At 36.7% G+C, this 18,400-nt stretch overlaps 1 protein-coding gene across 3 annotated transcripts in view; it reads right to left on the bottom strand.

The window, feature by feature from the left end:
* Window positions 1-18,400, bottom strand: part of LOC131437754 (xaa-Pro dipeptidase) — a 286,503-nt gene that overhangs the window by 83,366 nt on the left and 184,737 nt on the right. For all 3 annotated transcript variants that reach the window (XM_058607311.1, XM_058607310.1, XM_058607312.1), the window contains one exon: window positions 6,486-6,704. In XM_058607311.1, coding sequence (XP_058463294.1) covers window positions 6,486-6,671 — 186 coding nt within the window. In that variant the 5' untranslated portion in view covers window positions 6,672-6,704. The remainder of the gene's footprint in view (window positions 1-6,485; window positions 6,705-18,400) is intronic.

Genomic DNA, 18,400 nt, shown 5'->3' with positions numbered 1-18,400 from the left:
ATATATAAATATGATCGTAACACAATCGCTCATATATTCAAATTTTTCATACATCTCGGTATTTAAGTGAAAGAAACTATCAAAATACTGTACGGGATTTATTTCCGGTCAAATTGTGGAAATCTTCACATTATTCTAAATTTGCACTACACTGATGACGTTTGCCTTCGATTTGCAATAAAGTAATCTTAATAATCGTTTTCTTTTTCTCCAATGCAAACGACCAGCAACTGGATGACGCAATCGCTCTTGTTTGAAGCGAAACTCACACTGCAAACGTCCAACAGCAGATATGCTCACAGAAGAACTAGTTGTTTTTGATGGCTGAACCGATTTTCACAAACTTATATTCAAATGAAAAGTCTTGTGGTCCCATACAAAATTTCTGGATTCCATTTGGATCTGAATTCCGGTTCCGGTATTATGGGGTAAAATGCGCAAAAAAAATTTTGAAATAAGTGCACCAACTTTTTTCGGAGATGGCTAAACCGATTTTCACAAACTTAGATTCAAATCAAAGCTCTTTAGGTCCCATACTAAATTCCTGAATTTCATTTTGCTCTGATTTTCGATTCCGGAGTTATGGGAATTAAGTTTCATCCGAATCCGAATTCCGGATCCGAAAATATAGGGTAAAGTGTGTTAAAAATTTTATACCAAAAAGAAAAACCGTAAACAATTTTCCAAATCGACCTCAAATCTTCTCCAATTGATAATTTTTATCAGTGGACGGTCAAACAAACCGATTTCGATTATTCTTTCAAGAATCGAAGAACATTATTTTAAGAAATACCACAGTACTATATAGTATGATTGATATTAGAAAGGCATCATTACACCACTAGGTGGATTAAATAGGTTCACTATTTCATTAATGTTTTCGTAGTAAACATGGTATTAACAACAATCCTACTCCTTCTTCCTTAGAGAAAATACTCAAACAGGGAAAAAGTTTTTAATAAATCAAGTCTGGAGTAATTTTGTTACATTTTCTTGTTGTGATATTATGAAATTGCACCCAGGTGAGCATAAAGATTGTACCAGAAAGTATAAACGCACTTTGATTTCGCTGTAAATAATTCACAAGTGTTAGATATTCAAATTTTATTCGATATACTGATAATATTAGACTAAGGAGTGTATCGAAAATAAGCTATCCACATACATTTGTGTTGTACGCATGTATTTGTGATGGTTTTTTATGCTCAGATCACAGCATGCTGTGTGTTTGACTGTCAGCTTTCGTTTGTTTACTTGTTTGTGCGATTTAAATTCTGCGTTTTCAAAATTCCGCGTATTGGAAAGGATGTGAAAATTAAGGTTATGGACACATGGCTATGTGAGATGGGTATTCCAATGCGAAAACTTTCGAAGCGGTTTGGAATTTATCATGCCAGTGTTAAAACCATCATTAATAAGTTTGGGGAACACTATTCTTCGTATGAGCTACCAGGAAGAGGCAGAAAACCCGAAACTGGACTAGAAAGTGGTATCTCTAATCATGAAGAACAAATCAATGTCAATACGTGATTTGGCCAAAAAGCAGGAACGAGTGTCGGAATGATCCAGCGTATCAAGAGACGAAATCACCTGAAGACCTACAAGAAGCAGAAAATCTCGAAACAAAGTTTAGAACAGAAGAAGCGAGCAGCATTAAGGGCCCGGAAATTGTATTCGCGTTTTTTGCAGTGTCTGGATGCATGCGTTTTGATGGACGATGAGAATTATGTAAAGGAGGACTCAAAAACCCTTCCAGGTCCACAATACTTTACTGTCGTCATTAGGGAGGATGTGAGCGATGCGGATAGGTCGATTCAAGTGGAGAAATTCGGTCAAAAGGTACTGGTAAGGCAAGCAATATGTTCCTGTGGTTTGAAGTCAACCATTTTTTACACTACCGGAACTATAAATGCAGAAATCTATCGATCTGAGTGTCTCCAGAAGAGATTGCTGCCTTTATATAAGAAGCATAGTACACCTCCACTAATTTGGTCGGATTTAGCGTCGGCTCACTATGCCAAAACCACTCTCAATTGGATTGCGGAAAAGGGTATAAATTTCGTTGAGAAAATTATCAATCCACCAAATTGCCCTCAGCTCCGACCCATCGAACGTTACTGGGCAATCGTGAAGAGGGTCTTCAAGAAGACTGGTAGGGCAGCTGGAACATGCAGGAGTTCAAAAAAATTTGGGCTCATCCGTCCAAAAAATGCGATGCAACATTTGTCCGGAACTTGATGAAGAGCGTTCGATCAAAAGTTCGAAAATTCGTGGAGGAATAACTTAAATTTCATCCGGTTTTCATTATTCTCAAGTGTAATCTCGTACAATGAAGGATCAATTTTTAATTTTAATAAAATATCGTTTTGTATCATAGTTTGATAGAAAAATTTGTGGATAACTTATTTTCGATACACTCCTTACAACAACAGAATATTATTCTCAACATTTGCTACTTAGCCATTGTAGACTAGCTGGCGCACCTTCTTGCGAACGTTCCTCATTAAATTCCGAACAGACTTCTTGGCGACAAGTTTTGACACTTTTTTCCAATCGTTTTCAAATTGTTGAATGGTTTCGGCTGTCGAGACATGTTTCCTAAGATGTGCCTTCGTTGATGCCAAAAATTCTTCAATTGGTCGAAGTTGTGGGCAATTTAGTGGATTCATTCTTTTGGGATGAAAGTGACATTTTTGGTAGTATACCATTCTACCGTTGATTTCGAGTAGTGGCAATAAGCAAGATCTGGTCAGAAGACAACAGGATCCTTGTGGCTTCGAATCATGGGTAGAAGTCGTTTTTGTAAACATTCCTTGATGCATATTTCGCTGTTCATTGAAGCAGTGGTGATGAAGGGTTTCGAAATCTTACCGCAGCTACAAATTGCTTGCCAGACTATAGATTTTCTTACCTAATTTTTCGACTTCAATCGATGTCTCGGACTGGTTTAACACTTGTCCTTCTCGCACCGTATAATATTGTGGCCCCGGCAAGGATTTGTAATCGAGTTTCGTGTAGGTTTCGTCGTCCATGATTATGCAGTTCAAATTTCCAGCAAGAATCGTATTGTACAGCTTTCGAACCCTCGGCCTGATAGATGATTCTTGTTTCGGACTACGTTTTGGTTGTTTCTGCTTCTTATAGGTTCGAAGATTCAAACGTTCTTTAGCACGAAGAACATTTGACTTCAAAGTGCCCACTTTTTTGGCCACATCCCGAACTGAAACCTCTTTCTTTTGCTCGAACGCCTTCAGTATACGTTTATCCAACTGAGGGGTAGCAGGACCTTTTTTTCGACCCGTTTTCGGTTTATCCTCAAAGGTGTTATCCTCACCGAACTTCCTGATTGCATTTCGCACGGCTTTTTCACTTACTCCTTTCATTTTTGCTATCTTTCTTAGTGACAGTCCGCGTTCTATGCACCATTTGTACATAATTTTTCGACGTTGTTCTGCTGAAAGTCCACGCATTTCGAAACAAACTAATGAAAACGAATAAACAACTGCACAAGGTGTTAGAGAAGAGTGTAAACAACAAGCCGCAGCCATAAAAATTGACAGATTCTGAACCATTGCGAAATGGCAGCGGTTTTTGGTTGCGTCCATACTTTCTGGGACAGTCTTTACTAGCCTCACGATACACAATTTTTCACATATTTCACGCTACGAAAAAAATTGTAACAATGAATTGCGGATAATTCTAATAAATTTTTGTTGTCATTAAGACAATAAACATTCTGGTTTGATTCAACAAAGGTTTTTTTGGAAAGAACCAACGTTTGTTTAAAGCTGCCGTATTCTCGTTTGAAAATAGCGTATTTTGTTTGAATCTGATACACCTAATCCTTCGTTTACATATACTATTTTACGATACCTTCTTTTACGTAACTCTTTTTACGAATCAACTGTCAAATAACGAGACCATGTTTTACGAACAGAAATCCAAATAACGTACATTTTTTAACGAAATTTCTTCGTGAAAAGACGTTTTTGCATCAAATTAATAAAATTTAAGGTTATTGATATTCATATTTTGGAAACAGGTTTGAAAAGTAGATATAATTAAACCGGAAGTCGGCATCTTGGATTTAGAAACGACCCCAAATATCGTTTTCCAGGGTCTACTTTTTAAATCCTTTCCGAAAATACCCATAGTGTAAGTTTTCAAGCAATATCAATAAATTGGAAGTCGCCATCTTGGATTTCGAAACGGCCTCAACGTAGCTTTTCGGCATATGCTCTTCGATCCCGTTCAGAAAATACCCACATTAGAAGGGTTTCAAATGAACATCAATTGACCGGAAGTCGTCACCTCGGATTTCGGATCAACCTAAAACTTTGTTTTCCGGCTCCTAATTTTCAAATGAATTCCGTAAGCAGCCATATGATTAGGTTTTATAATATTCACTGGCAAAACTTTTTTTTACGAATCGAATCCTAAATAACGTAAACTTTTTTTACGAATTAAATTTCGAATATCGTAAAGTTTTTTTCACGAACCGAATCCCAAATGTCGTAAATTTTTTTACGAAGTAAATTCCAAATAACGTACACTTTTTTTACGAGCTAACTCGATTTAGGATACCCCGTTTAGTTCGTAGGAGAAAGTATTATAAAGCGCCCTTGCTGGCCAAAACGCCCCCTTCTTTTTTTAGGTATTCAAAATTTTTCTAAACAAAAGTTCTATCACTAACAATATTTTTTCGTAAGATTTTTCTGCTATGCAAGTTTGGCAGTTGTTGTTTGCTGGAAAATATGAAAAAACTGAAAATATCATTGGGCAGCTTTTCGATGTAAGGTTTTGATTCAACTAAACAAGCATTTTAACCATATAAAACATCTAATAGTCGGTTGCTACTTAGTTATTAACTATTAGCAGTGCTAATGTCTTTATTTACTGTATTAAAATCCAGAGAAACAAAGCCATGCTTGAGTTAAAATATTGTTCTAAAGGATTATAACGGTTATTAAAACAAAATTTAGCGTTGGGAGGATCAAAAATGTTGGTTTCCAATTGTAATTAATTGTTTATGAAATTGATTTCTGATGCAAAGAATATCTTCTTTATCTGCTTTTCTTCTATATCGACATTTCAAGGGGCATATTGCATCATTGTTGTGGGGCATACCACTGGTTTGTTGTTGCTGGAACATTATGCCTACGGCAAGCGACAAACTGAGAATGTGGTCGTTTTGAAAAATGTGTTTGTATCAATCAATTCTAATCACTTCTACTGAAATCATTGAAAATTATGTTCTTCAGGCGTATTGCAAATACTTACATTATCGAAGAAAATATATCAGTACATTTAGAATTATCTCAATGATTTCTTAAGGGGGCCATATTATAACACTTTACCCTAAATGGAGGTTTCGGTGTATCTCGTTTCGTTATTTTCAACAATCGCCAGATGGTAATACTTTGAGTACGAATCGATTAATCAGATATGATAGGTGTTCAAAACCCACAGATGACTTCCTTTTGCATCAATATTTGATTGTCAGCTACTGGAAAAAATAGGAATAACAGGTACTAAACATTGAGAAGCGAAGGTATGATCTGTCATCCGAGCCCACGTCAGAACAATGAGTCCAACATGTTCCAAAAGTATGGCAACATTGTATTTGTGCGTCAGGGGATCGCTTGTTTCGGAAGCCAAGCTCATTCGATCATATGTGAGTTACAATCAATCCAGCAGATCACAAAGATGAGTTTGACCTCAATAGACATGGAACATTTCAACAAGTCATATCAAATGTCAAAACACATCTGTCATCAGATAAAGCAAACTGACGCGATGTGTTGTCATTAGATAAGACCACATGACGCAATGTTTTGGTTGGTATGTTTTTGTTTTCGTACTCAAAAGACCCACCCTAGACACTTCAATTTGCACGCTCCGACTACCCTAGTCGCTCCTGCTCTCTGTCCTTCATAATCACCAAGTAAATAGTCCAAACAAACCCCTCTCGCGGTCAATTATCGTCAACTGTTTTGCTTCCGTCCCCCGTTGCAATGCGGCAGCAGGAAACCTCGAGTTTCATGAGTTCTTGTGTGTGTATTGTGCCGATGGCGATAATGGCGTCGCGATGCTAAAGTGGCGGAGCTGCGGACAGCATGGTGATAATCGAGTTACATCTCTGGTTATTTAGCGGTTTGAACCGGACAGCAGGAGGAAAACAGAGTGTCTATAGTGTAATCACTTCATAAACTGCTGAGGTACGTTGCAGTAAAAAAGGATCAGTATTAAAAATAACGATTCTGACGAATACGGAAGATTCACTTGCAATTATTTCTGAAGCATTTCAGTTTTATAATTCCGGATGCAGATATTAGCAAGAATTAAATGCTTAGAATCCAAACAGCGAAAAGTCATTCTGCATTACTACTGCATTATTTCAGTGGGATTACATCCCTATTTAATTTACCCAAATACCTCACACAGTATTGCTAAACGGATTCGCCAAAACCCATGCCATATCTCACCTGTCGAAAAACGTAATCCACATCCGTATCATACAGGCTAATGTTATCGCCTCCCTGCAACAGTATTGTGGCACGAGGCTCGAAGTTGCGCAACTTCCGTAAGTCCGCAACTACCCGCTCCCGATTTTCACGAAACAGCGACATCGGGATGGCGTGAGTGTGTGGTCCCATCTGATAACTGGCCATCGTTCAGAAAACGTTCTATAACGTGATGAATTGCTGAAATTAAAAAAAAAAACAAATCTGTTAATCATGCGAATGTGAATGAGAATGAAGACGCGATAAGCGTCGAAAAGTTTGACAGCATGACTGTGAGAAGCAATCCGAAACACTTATTAGTTCGTTCAGCGGATGCGTGATTGATAACATTAACGATGCTCGATGTGACTCACCGGTGAAAGGAATCGAGATGGGCGCAGTTACAATGTAGTAAATCAACTGAAACAGTACGCTCGATGGGGGCAATTAAATATCAATTGGTTTGTTCATGGTCACATTTTACTGATTCCCAAATTAGGAATAACTGCATTACTGATTGTATTGTTTTGGTGGTCAATGTTTACAATGTAGACAGCTGGTGATAGTCCAATGTTTCTATCAGTTCAGTATCATCGATCAAAATTCAAAATTCAATGCTACGCAGTCACTCCATAACTGTGAACTCTTTCCACAATGACTATTTAAAGGGTGCTCTCGAAATTATTGCCGCAAAAATAAAATCTAAAACTGGCTGTAACTTTTTTAGTTTCAGAATTGCGTAGTTGTACAGTTTGTTATTGTCCAGATGAAAATGAGGCCCAGCTGGAAGTCCAGAAGAAAAATCCGGAGCAATCCGACTTCGATTTTAGAGGAAATTATGCAAATCTGTTATTCTACCATTTTAGGATTTTTAAAAAGGTTTCAGGATAGGTTGACTTTAAATTAAGAAGAGCAAATTTCCAAGGAAGCCGGGAACAGCATGTAGGAAGGTGGCAGCGAAGGTTAAAGGTAATTTCTTCCGAAATTCCAACATTTCAAAACGTTATGTTGCCAAAAAGGTCAACGTTTTGCAAAGTATAGTCCAGAAGCTGAAAATCAGCACATGCATTATTTTCGTAGAAAATTCAAAGCAGAAAAAAACCTTTGCAAAACCATCTGACATTTGTAGAAAATGTTATTAAAGGAAAATCGACAGATCCGAACAATGGCTCATTCTTTAATACATCTAGCATCCCTGCTGCTGGTGATCGATCGTAATTTGATTTGATTTGCTTTTACTGTTCATATGAATTGTGTGATATCTTCACATTACTCAGCTTAGTATGAAGATTCATTTTAAGTGACAAATCATGTTCCAAAACTCACTGTAAAGACACGGAAAAGTCATGTAATTTTTTTTTGTTTGCATACAATGGGATCGTTCTAAACTATATGAGGTAGAGAGTTTATGTCTGAGACAAACTGTTCACCAAAGACGGCTCTCAATTTGTTCATTGTTTCGCGTGCCGTGTGGGATATGGCACCGTCTTGTCGAAACCACATGTCAGGCATGTCCAATTCTTCCATTTTGGAAAAAAAAATCATCGATCATCACACGGGAACGCTCACCCTTCACAGTAACGTTCCGTCTATCGTCGCCTTTGAAGAGAAACGACCCGATGATGCCCACCGACCCACAATGTACATCAAACAGTGACTTTTTTGGGATGCATTGGTAGCTTTTGCACTGCATCTAAAGACTGTCCCAGAAAGTATGGACGCACTTTGATTTCGCTGTAAATAATTCACAAGTGTTAGATATTCAAATTTTATTCGATATACTGATAATATTAGATTACAACAACAGAATATTATTCTCAATATTTGCTACTTAGCCATTGTAGACTATCTGGCGCACCATTTTGCAAACGTTCCTCATAAAATTCCGTTGTCACTTTTTTCCAATCATTTTCGAACTGTTGAATGGTTTCGGCTGCCGAGACATGTTTCCTAAGATGTGCCCAAAATTCCTCAATTGGTCGAAGTTGTGGCCAATTTGGCGGATTCGTGTCTTTTGGGACAAACGTGACATTTTTGGTAGTATACCATTCTACCGTTGATTTCGAGTAGTGGCAAGAAGCAAGATCTAGCCAGAAGACAACAGAATCCTTGTGGCTTCGAACCATGGGTAGAAGTCGTTTTTGTGAACATTCCTTGATGTATATTTCGCTGTTCATTGAAGCAGGGGGTGATGAAGGGTTTCTAAATCTTACCGCAGCTACAAATTGCTTGCCAGACCATAACTTTCTTACCAAATTTTTCGACTTCAATCGATGTCTCGGACTGGTTTAACACTTGCCCTTCTCGCACCGTATAATATTGTGAATCCGGCAAGGATTTGTAATCGAGTTTCACGTAGGTTTCGTCGTCCAAGATTATGCAGTTCAAATTTCCAGCAAGAATCTTGTTTCGGACTACGTTTTAATTGTTTCTGCTTCTTATAGGTACGAAGATTAAAACGTTCTTTAGCACGAAGATCATTTGACTTCGAAGTGCCCACTTTTTTTTCCACATCCCGAACTGAAACCTCCTTCTTTTGCTCGAACGCCTTCAGTATACGTTTATCCAACTGAGGGTGAGCATGACGTTTTTTTCGACCCGTTTTCGGTTTATCCTCAAAGGTGTTATCCTCACTGAACTTCCTGATTGCATTTCGCACGGCTTTTTCACTTACTCCTTCCATTTTCGCTATCTTTCTCAGTGACAGTCCGCGTTCTGTGCACCATTTGTACACAATTTTTCGACGTTGTTCTGCTGAAAGTCCACGCATTTCGAAACAAACTAATGAAAACGAATAAACAACTGCACAAGTGGTTAGAGAAGAGTGTAAACAACAGGACGCAGCCATAATGGTATGCAATTGAAATACTTAAACGACGTTACCGCATAAGTTAAAGTTAAATGTTTCCGAATCGATTGGTAGTTAAATTATATAAATTCATCAACAAATGACTGAGTTCTAAGCGTTTAAAATTATGACAAAAAAAGGTTACGCTGTTATTTTTGCATTTTTTTTTTCAAATTGACACCCAGCCTCGTACAGTGAAGAGTTAGCAAAAGCGACAATCCAACGAGCGAACGCATTTACAATCTAGTCATCACCTCACTTGACGAGCTATTTGTTTCATTCACAGTCAAGCATCAACTGAAATTAAGAAATGATTTGCAGCATATATTTATAGATTCCTCTTCGAACTACGCAGAATGATGCAGTGTTTTTATGCATGACGCAAAGCCTCCTATGCCGAACAAGGAAATGACGTCAATTTGATCAGCTGGGATTGGTGGATGAAAACATAGGTCAATTCTATCCATTTTTTCAATAGTATGCTATTGAAATACTGAAACGACGTTGCCAAATATGTTTAAGTTGAAAGTTTCCGAATCGATCGGTTGTTAAATTATATCAATCCATCAACAAATGACTGAGTTATCAACGTTCAAAATTATGACGAAAACAGGTTACGCGACTATTTTTGAAACTTTTGATTCATGCGTGTTCTGACAAAAACAGTGTTGCTAAAAAGATACCACCAAAAAATCACTCTATAAACCCTTCACGAGCCAAAATCTCCATTGATAATGTGTGAAAGAAAATCAGTGGTGATGAATTGATGATTACAGCTTTGTTCGAAAGTGTTAATTGCCATTGCGGTCCGATAATTCTTAGATAATGTTATTTTTTGCAGCTGTTGTTTTTTATCTGCCTTACCTATTGAGAGTAAATTCTCATGTTTACACGAAAAACAAAACTGAGATCATAAGAAGTCTGCATCCATATGAAAATTTTGCCATGAATAAATAAGGATATTAATATCAATTTAGCTGAAATTAGTTGGTTAACACAAAAGCACATTGCACAGCTTTGAAATCGTATTAAAGTGCTATGAGTTGCCATCGCAATTAATTTTCTCTGAAAACATTCATGAAGGTCTGTAACGATTCCTACGGTGAAATTCCACCTGTTCCGTCTGGTAACCGGTAAGCCACAGGCAGCCAAACACCGGTGAATTTATGCTTATGGTGCTGATGCGCCCAACGAACCTAGAATTACCGTCAATCAGTGAGAAAACCATACCCGAATCGTAAAGCTGATTAATTTGATGACTGCCACAAATTATCTGTTCTTTTCCTTCCTCTGCGCGCCCATCAAACAGTTTCAGCGGGTTTCGAATGCGCCAGCGTGAAAATTGGTTTTTGGTTTGATTTCACAGCTATTTCTTCGGCTGTTGAGCGAGACAGTTCTGTTCAAATTTATGATAATTTCGGTGGTTGTCTCCCAATTCGGGCCTTGATAATGTGAGTTTACGAATGATTAGAAAACTTATTGCATTCCGTAAATGGTTTTATTGATTTATTTGGTATGCCTGTGTTGTTTGTGTTGCTAGACTATTACGAATCACCCGCAGGTTTCGTTCCATTTGTCACGTTCATCATTTCTCTCTGCCCGAACTAGCAGCTGTTGTTATCACAAACGAAAGGATTTCTCGTCCCATTGATTTTAGATTCTCCCGTAGACGTAGGAAAGGTAATCAAACACGAAGAAATACGAAAGGATTGTTTTATAATAGCATAATTTGAGATGTGACTGAACCTGACCTTGTTGAAGTCCAGGTAACTTGTCCTGATGAGATATTTATATTTAAAATAACAGAGAAGCGTTGAAGCGAAAACATTCGATTAAAAAGCTTATAACACCGCAGAAATTGAATTAGCTACTACCGCACTAGTAGTGTGATCAGTCTCCAGTTGTAACAGCCTTGAGAGTAAAACTGCTTGAAAGATTCTGACTGAGACTGGTTGTCTCTGACCGAATATTTTTCCAAACAGTGGATGTAGAATACGGGGTAGGAACAGCACCACAGCGACGAGGGCCAAAATCGTTTGGATGGAAATTTTATCTTTCGATTCCAGCATGTGGAACTGATTCACTCTGGGATCGATCTTCCACACAAATTTGCTACTTTTAGAAGCTGTTGATTGGGGTGTGAGAAACAATTCGGTTGCCCGTGATGTGCTATCCTAAATATTGCCCTTGCGATCAATGCTATGCATAAAATATGCAAATACAAACAATTCGAGCGCTTGCTTAGACGGTTGTGTATGGGATCAAACAAATTTGAAATGAAGGTTACCTGCGATTGATTGATTTAAGATTGATGTGGGAATGATTTCATTATTGTAGTGTGCTTACCAGTTACTCGTACTTCGTACTTGAATCGTTCTGCTAATAAATAAAGTTTAGATCAATAATCCGGAATTGGATCGGTGATATTATTCACCGTGTGTTTTGAACAAACTAGGGCTGTTAGAAATGTTTAGCTTTATAAATGAAATGAAATAAGGTATGATGTCGGTAGTAACATCCCAAAAACAATATTCTCTTTCGAATTTGTGCATTTACTACCAGTCATATCCTAACGGAGCTGGATAAGTACTAAATAGTCGACATATCTGGTTTCCTGATCCTTCATTTAATTTGATCTTCTGCTTTCCATCAGAGCAAATTCAGCGGCTGCAAGATTCATATGGGTGGTCTATAATGTAAATAAAACTGAGACAAACGTGTCCGCAGCAATCCGTTTTAGTTTTATTTATTCGACCAGTTCCACTGTCAAATTTAAAACTGGTATACACTGCCGTTCTATTTTTTCTATATTTGAAACACAGATAAAACGCTGCTGGGACTGCCAGTTTATTTTGTTATAATTTCTAGATTCAAATTTTAAAACTGACATAAATTATGCATCTAGAACTAGAACACTCCTGAATATGCCCTCAGGAATCAATTATCAAACCCAGGGATGCAAACGGTAGCGGTAGAATACATTTATCCTTGTACATTCTATACATTCAAAAATCTACAGCCTGCTACAACTGCTTGATGGTACATTTACCGCACAGAGAGAGTAACAGCGACGATCAGAACGGTACAGATAAAACTAAATTTTGTTCTACTTCATTCTACCTTTTCTTGATGGTACGGCCTTGTACTGCTGCTTGAAACTCCCGTAGCTTCCTACCGCCAACGAAAAAAATGTATTCTACTGCGGACGAAAATGTATTCTACCGTAAATGTTTGCTCAGAAGGTGTGTAGTGAAAGGTTGATTAAATTGATCTTTCACATGCATGAGTATTATTTTTGCGTATAGACGAATTATTTATCTATTTGAACAACTGATTATATTTTATTGAACTAGGAATTTGATGACATTATTCTTTAATCTTTTCGAACGATGCAATTTGTTATCTGGTATCAAGACCTGTTTTTACATGAAGAATTGCATTTGAATGAGCCTATCTTGTAAAATTTTGAGCTGACTATATTTTATGTTTAGAATAATCCAGACTAATAAAAAATTAAAATTTATGGCTATAGAAATGCATTCATCTTACATTGGGTTATTGTACTAATAATCATTTCCAGGCGCGTACACAGGGGGGGGGGGGGTTTAGGGGTTCAAACCCCCCCCCCCCCCCGAAACAAAAAATTATAACCCATGGGAAACATTGATATAAATTGTACATGTGTTGATTTATCACCATGTTCTAAAACCCCCCCCCGAAAATTTTCTCTGGCTACGCGCCTGATCATTTCATTTGTGGAGCTACCACGTTATTTTGAGGATTACGCGACTACCAATCAACAAATTATTATAAAATCGGATGAAATATTTTTGTTTCGGCTCTGAAAAATCAGATTACGGCATAATTGTGCATAATACTGGTGTTATTACCTTCGCGAATGCACTCAGAACGCACCATATTTCAGCTCATTGAGATACGGAGTTGAAATGAACCGTTACCCTACTAAGAAAAAAATTAAGTTTTCTGAAGCGGGCAATTTCATTTTTCCCTTGCATTTTTATTTCTAAAGCTTGCTTCAGATAGAATTGGATCATAGACAATTACCTGTATTTCAGTTATTTATTATTGAATTCAAGATATTTTTTCATACAAATGTAGCGTTTTCTTCATACTTTTAAGAAAAAATTATTCGTCACGGTTTCGAAGGAATTCTTGAATTTTTCCTTTAGTTATATCTTTATTTCAAACGTATGCGTTTCTAAGGGATTCTTCAGCTTAAGTCTTTAAGTCTTTTTAAGTCTCTTCAACGGAAACATCCTTCCTGTAATCTAGCCATGCATACAATATATTTAGGCTGTATCTACAACCCCATTAGAAGCTAGGTTTGATCAAATAAGCACAAGAAGAAATTTATTTCCTCTTCGAACCTTTTGTCAATGTTACTATCTGTAAAGATGTATTTTTATTGAACGTCCAGTTTTGCTTGTACAACTCTCTCTCTCAACTAGAAAAATCGAATGTCGAGTTTAAAGAAATCGTTAAATATTTCGCTACGTTTAGAATATTGGTGACTCGTAGTGGAAATCATTTTTCGTCAAACAAATTTTTTGTTCAGTGAATCCCAAGCAAAAGAATAATTAATCGTAAAATCTATAAAAGGTGCGTTGATTTTTAATTGATTCCGGTAAACATGAGGACAAAAAATACAAATGGAAAACTTTTGTTTTACTAATATACTTAGGATGCTTTCTAGCGATCATCATCAACACAAATTAAATTTTGGATAATAACATAATTTACTGAAATTGAAAAGCTAATAACGATTTCAGAAAGATATAGTCTTCGATATCTGAATATTTTCCATGTTTTAGGCAGCAAGCCTAATGTTTTTTCGAGCACACTTAAATAAATCGATTTTGTGGGACCAAAGATGATATTTTACCAGTTTTTCTCGTGTATTTACAATATTTATGTAAATGCTCTCAAACTACAGTATGTAGTGATAAATAATTCAGTATAAAATTATGAAGAAATGAGTCTCAGCTCAGCTCTACCGATCGATCGGTAAATGATACTTTTTACTGATCTTATTGTTGAGCTGTTCGAAAGTCAGCAATATTTTACCGATTTTTTCTTATTAGAGGAGGATGGCCCAAACTTCCCACTGTGTGCTAAGTCGCCATTCCAGCGTTTCTCAGATATAGCGTGGGTGTTAGTTCTTTCCAACCTAACCTAACAATTATCATAAAGGTTTCCGTTTGACAGAGTCAGTGTCGTTGAAATTATTTGTATATCAGAGATTTAACTTTCTTCGAGTTTACTGAAGTGGCTCTAGGTATGTAAATATACTAGATATTTTATAACACTAGGTGTTTCTTGGGAAACTTTCGATTGATATAACCGATTTCTGACTCAATTCTGTGTTTAGTGCGTAACAGAATGAAAAGTGTAAAAAACCGTAGTGATCATAAGTCAACACATTTCAGGTGGTCCTTAGGTTGCTGTCAGAGAGAACGCGATATGCGAAGCACCTTCTTTTCTCTTTCTAATGCGACACATTTGGAAAAATAATATAAATGAACAATCAGCTGACGGGGATATTTTGCTATTTTCCCGTTTCAAATTAAATTTTCTTGGAAACGGTGCAGAATACAGAAAAACCCACCTGACAATGTCTTCGACATTTAGTTGAGAATATTCTGTGAAATTTTCAGAATGATTCATTGAGTTTAGCGGTCGTGTTGTATTTTTTTCTGACTGAAGAACTGCTGAAAATTGGAACGCTCGGAAATGCATACCTCTACTTGTTCATCGAATATCTCGGCTTTGAAGGCTTGTATCATAAATCTACCGTGACAAAGTCTAGATAATTTAGTTTAGATGCGATTAGTACATAAAAATATATATGTTATCGCGATAAAAATGAAGTCTTGTATTTTTCTGTGAAACAAAGTCAGTTTCAATGCATCCGCCATTTTTTTTTCGCTTTGGTTTCCTGATAGCATTCTGAAAAAGGAGAGAAAAATAAAATTTTCTCGACAATGCTGCCAAACACACAGATATTCAATCTTTGTGAAAGTTGAATATTTTTTCATTGTTCATTGGAATCCACGTAATGTCCAACCCATACGATAGATTAATGTGATAAAACTTCTCATCAACATTATAAAATGTATGCTGGCAACCCGGTACAGTTTGCTCATATACGAGAGAACACAGGAGAAAGCGCAAAGGGAATTGAGCGAGCCACGTGGTCGATTTAAAACTCAACACGTGGCCCTCTGTCCTCAGACCTTAATACATATGATTGACGGTAGTACAAATAGAGTGTAATGAATCTAACTATGGCGGTTTAAATTACTATTCTAATCTGTTTCTTTAGTATATTGTGTTTAATTATTGATTATATTTTATTGTTAACCGCACTCATTAACCCGTTAATTTGTTCTTAACATAACAAAACCTTCTAACAGGCAGAGTTACTAGTATTTCCATTTCGAGTGAGTTTTTCATTCATTTCGATCGAAATAGTAATTCATTTTATTATTTTGTTCATATCACGGTTTGAATTATTTTACACGTATAAATATGTCATTTCGAAAATAGTCTTTCAATTTTATACGAAGTGAGTGAGAATCGATCAAACCATTTCAAAAATATCTTTCGCCCACTTCCAGTAAAGTCGAATTGAGTTTACTTGTCCATCAATTAACAGAAAACATGAATAATTTATTGAACTAATCACACAGTCACTGTGCGAACTAAGTGAACTGATTCAAACGGTATAAGTCTCTCGGCCCTAGGAGCCGGGTCCCTTCCGAAATGAAAAACAGATATATAATTATTTAGAAGGTCTAAGACATGGTTTGTAGAAATAACAAGACAGTAAACGTAAAGAAATGTAATACAATAATAGTTCCAGTGGAAAAGTTTAAAGTGTCTGTTAAAAACACCCGTAAAAGACACACCGAGAATTAGGTATATAAGCAATCTTCAGTAACATTATTTTTTTTATCTTTGGGTCCCTCCCGAAACGAAATCCTGGGTACGGGCCTGATTGAAATTATGAAACTACGTTAATTGCTGTATGAAGAAGCTTGATATAAACTAAAAAAATACGTAATACTGTAACATCAGTTTATCAGGTTTTGACCGGTTAAACAATTGTTCGCTCTACAGCAGATGCAAAGATATAACTTTTTTATTTCTCTAAAACGCTCGACTTCAGTAAATCATAAATGAAGAATGTTTATACTATTGGCACATTGATGTTGAAATAAAATGCAAAGGCGCTGTTCGTTTACAGATGATACTTTCGGCAAGAGCTGTCAAATCGGTAGGAAAATTTTAGATTAATTCATGTTTTTAACGATTTCTGATAAAAAACGGGCAGATTCACTTGAAAAAATCACAGCTGAAGTTGGAAGAAAAGGTTTTTACGCTGAGGTGATCGCGTCGATCTTAATTAATTGTGCGAAAACTAAAGTAAATGTTAAAGTTAGTATTATACATGGCTCAATGCTATTTTTCAAATGCTCGGGAATAACAAGTAATGTATCCAAAACAAATGGTACTCAATCGCTAAACTTTCTGGTACTCGAGATGTCAACATTACACCGGTTTCTGTTTAAAAAATGTTCGTCCATTAAAAATTAACCTAACCCAATTATTCCCTGCTTAATCGTTCAATCTGCTGTTTTTCGAGGAAAGGCGAATCTAACATTGACAGCAAATAAAGAAAAACATCGATGAATGTTTCGACTTTGGTTTCAATGCTTATTTAGAAACTATCGTATATATTATCAGATCAATTTTTGATAAATCGATGAACTGTTGGTTTATCTTTGAAAAGTATGCAATTTTGCCCACTTTTCCTCTATATCCATTATATCCGCCGAATAAATTAATATATGCTCCCTGTGTGAATTGTGAAGTTACACCCTTGGTAATTTTGGTGCTGGTAATTGTATCGTCTTATTTACTGTTTCCAGTAGTAGTAAAAAGTTTGGAAACCATGTAAAATAACGAAAATAAATAGCTTCGCTCTTCCTTTCTAGCAAGTGAAGTGAAATTGTATGATTTTGAAGCAGTTTTGTAAAATTCACCCTAAAAACAGCTGATGCGTGTCATTATTTTGCAGTTTTGAGTTACTAAACTATTTAGATTATGCTATGTTCCTTCGTTCAATGTCGAAGTTCGGAGTATTCAATTCGAGCCAACTGAATGTGACGAAAAAACATTGGTGAAGTCATTCATCATATTAGAACGATGATTTTTACGCTCCACTGTACCAATCTGACAATGTTTGTCGTTAAACCAGCGATCGATTCGAACAAATTTTCTACCAAACTTCTCCGAAATGTTTCACCGAAGCAATATAAGAACAAGTTTGAGACAAATGCAGTCAGAACCATTTTCACTGTAGACCATCTCGGCGTGATTAATGCGTCCGTTGAGGAGAATCATTATTTAGTAAAGTTAGTCAATTTCAGTCACAAACCGGTGCGAACCGCTATTCGTGTGCACGCATCAGACCGCGAAACAATTCTCCCCGACAAAATGTCGGTTTTATTTTTAACATCATCACAATAACGTCTGTCCACTGTGGGTGAGTGCAGACTCAGCCGCAGTGATGCCAACTTTGCAGATTTTTCCGTTGGATGAACATATTAGAAACTACGAATTTCGCAGTATTACTCCCGATGCATACGATTTCTATGAGTATTGTGCAATCATTTTCACAGATTTTAATTTCTATGTTCAATTAAAAAAAAGCATAATTGTACATCTAATACTCCATTTTTACAAACCTGCCTTTATCGTTCGAAACTTTAAGCTATTATGTAGGAGTAAACGTAGATACAAAGCGAAATCCAGTGATTAGACCTTTGGAAAAAATTTGACCATCACTGCTAAGTAGTTGTTAATCTCGTTCGTCTGGTAGCCGCAACGGAAGCTCCCTTCTACCCTCTGTTGTTTCATGTGTCATATACTAAGCGAACTTGTGTAAATGGGGAAAACTATTTTCGGATTTTTAGTTCAAACGCCGGCCCTCGGATTTCGCCGGTGTTGGATGACAAGGAGCCAA

Source organism: Malaya genurostris, chromosome 3 (assembly GCF_030247185.1).
Source record: "Malaya genurostris strain Urasoe2022 chromosome 3, Malgen_1.1, whole genome shotgun sequence".
Lineage (NCBI taxonomy): Eukaryota > Metazoa > Arthropoda > Insecta > Diptera > Culicidae > Malaya > Malaya genurostris.
This window is presented reverse-complemented; position numbering and strand designations above follow the sequence as displayed.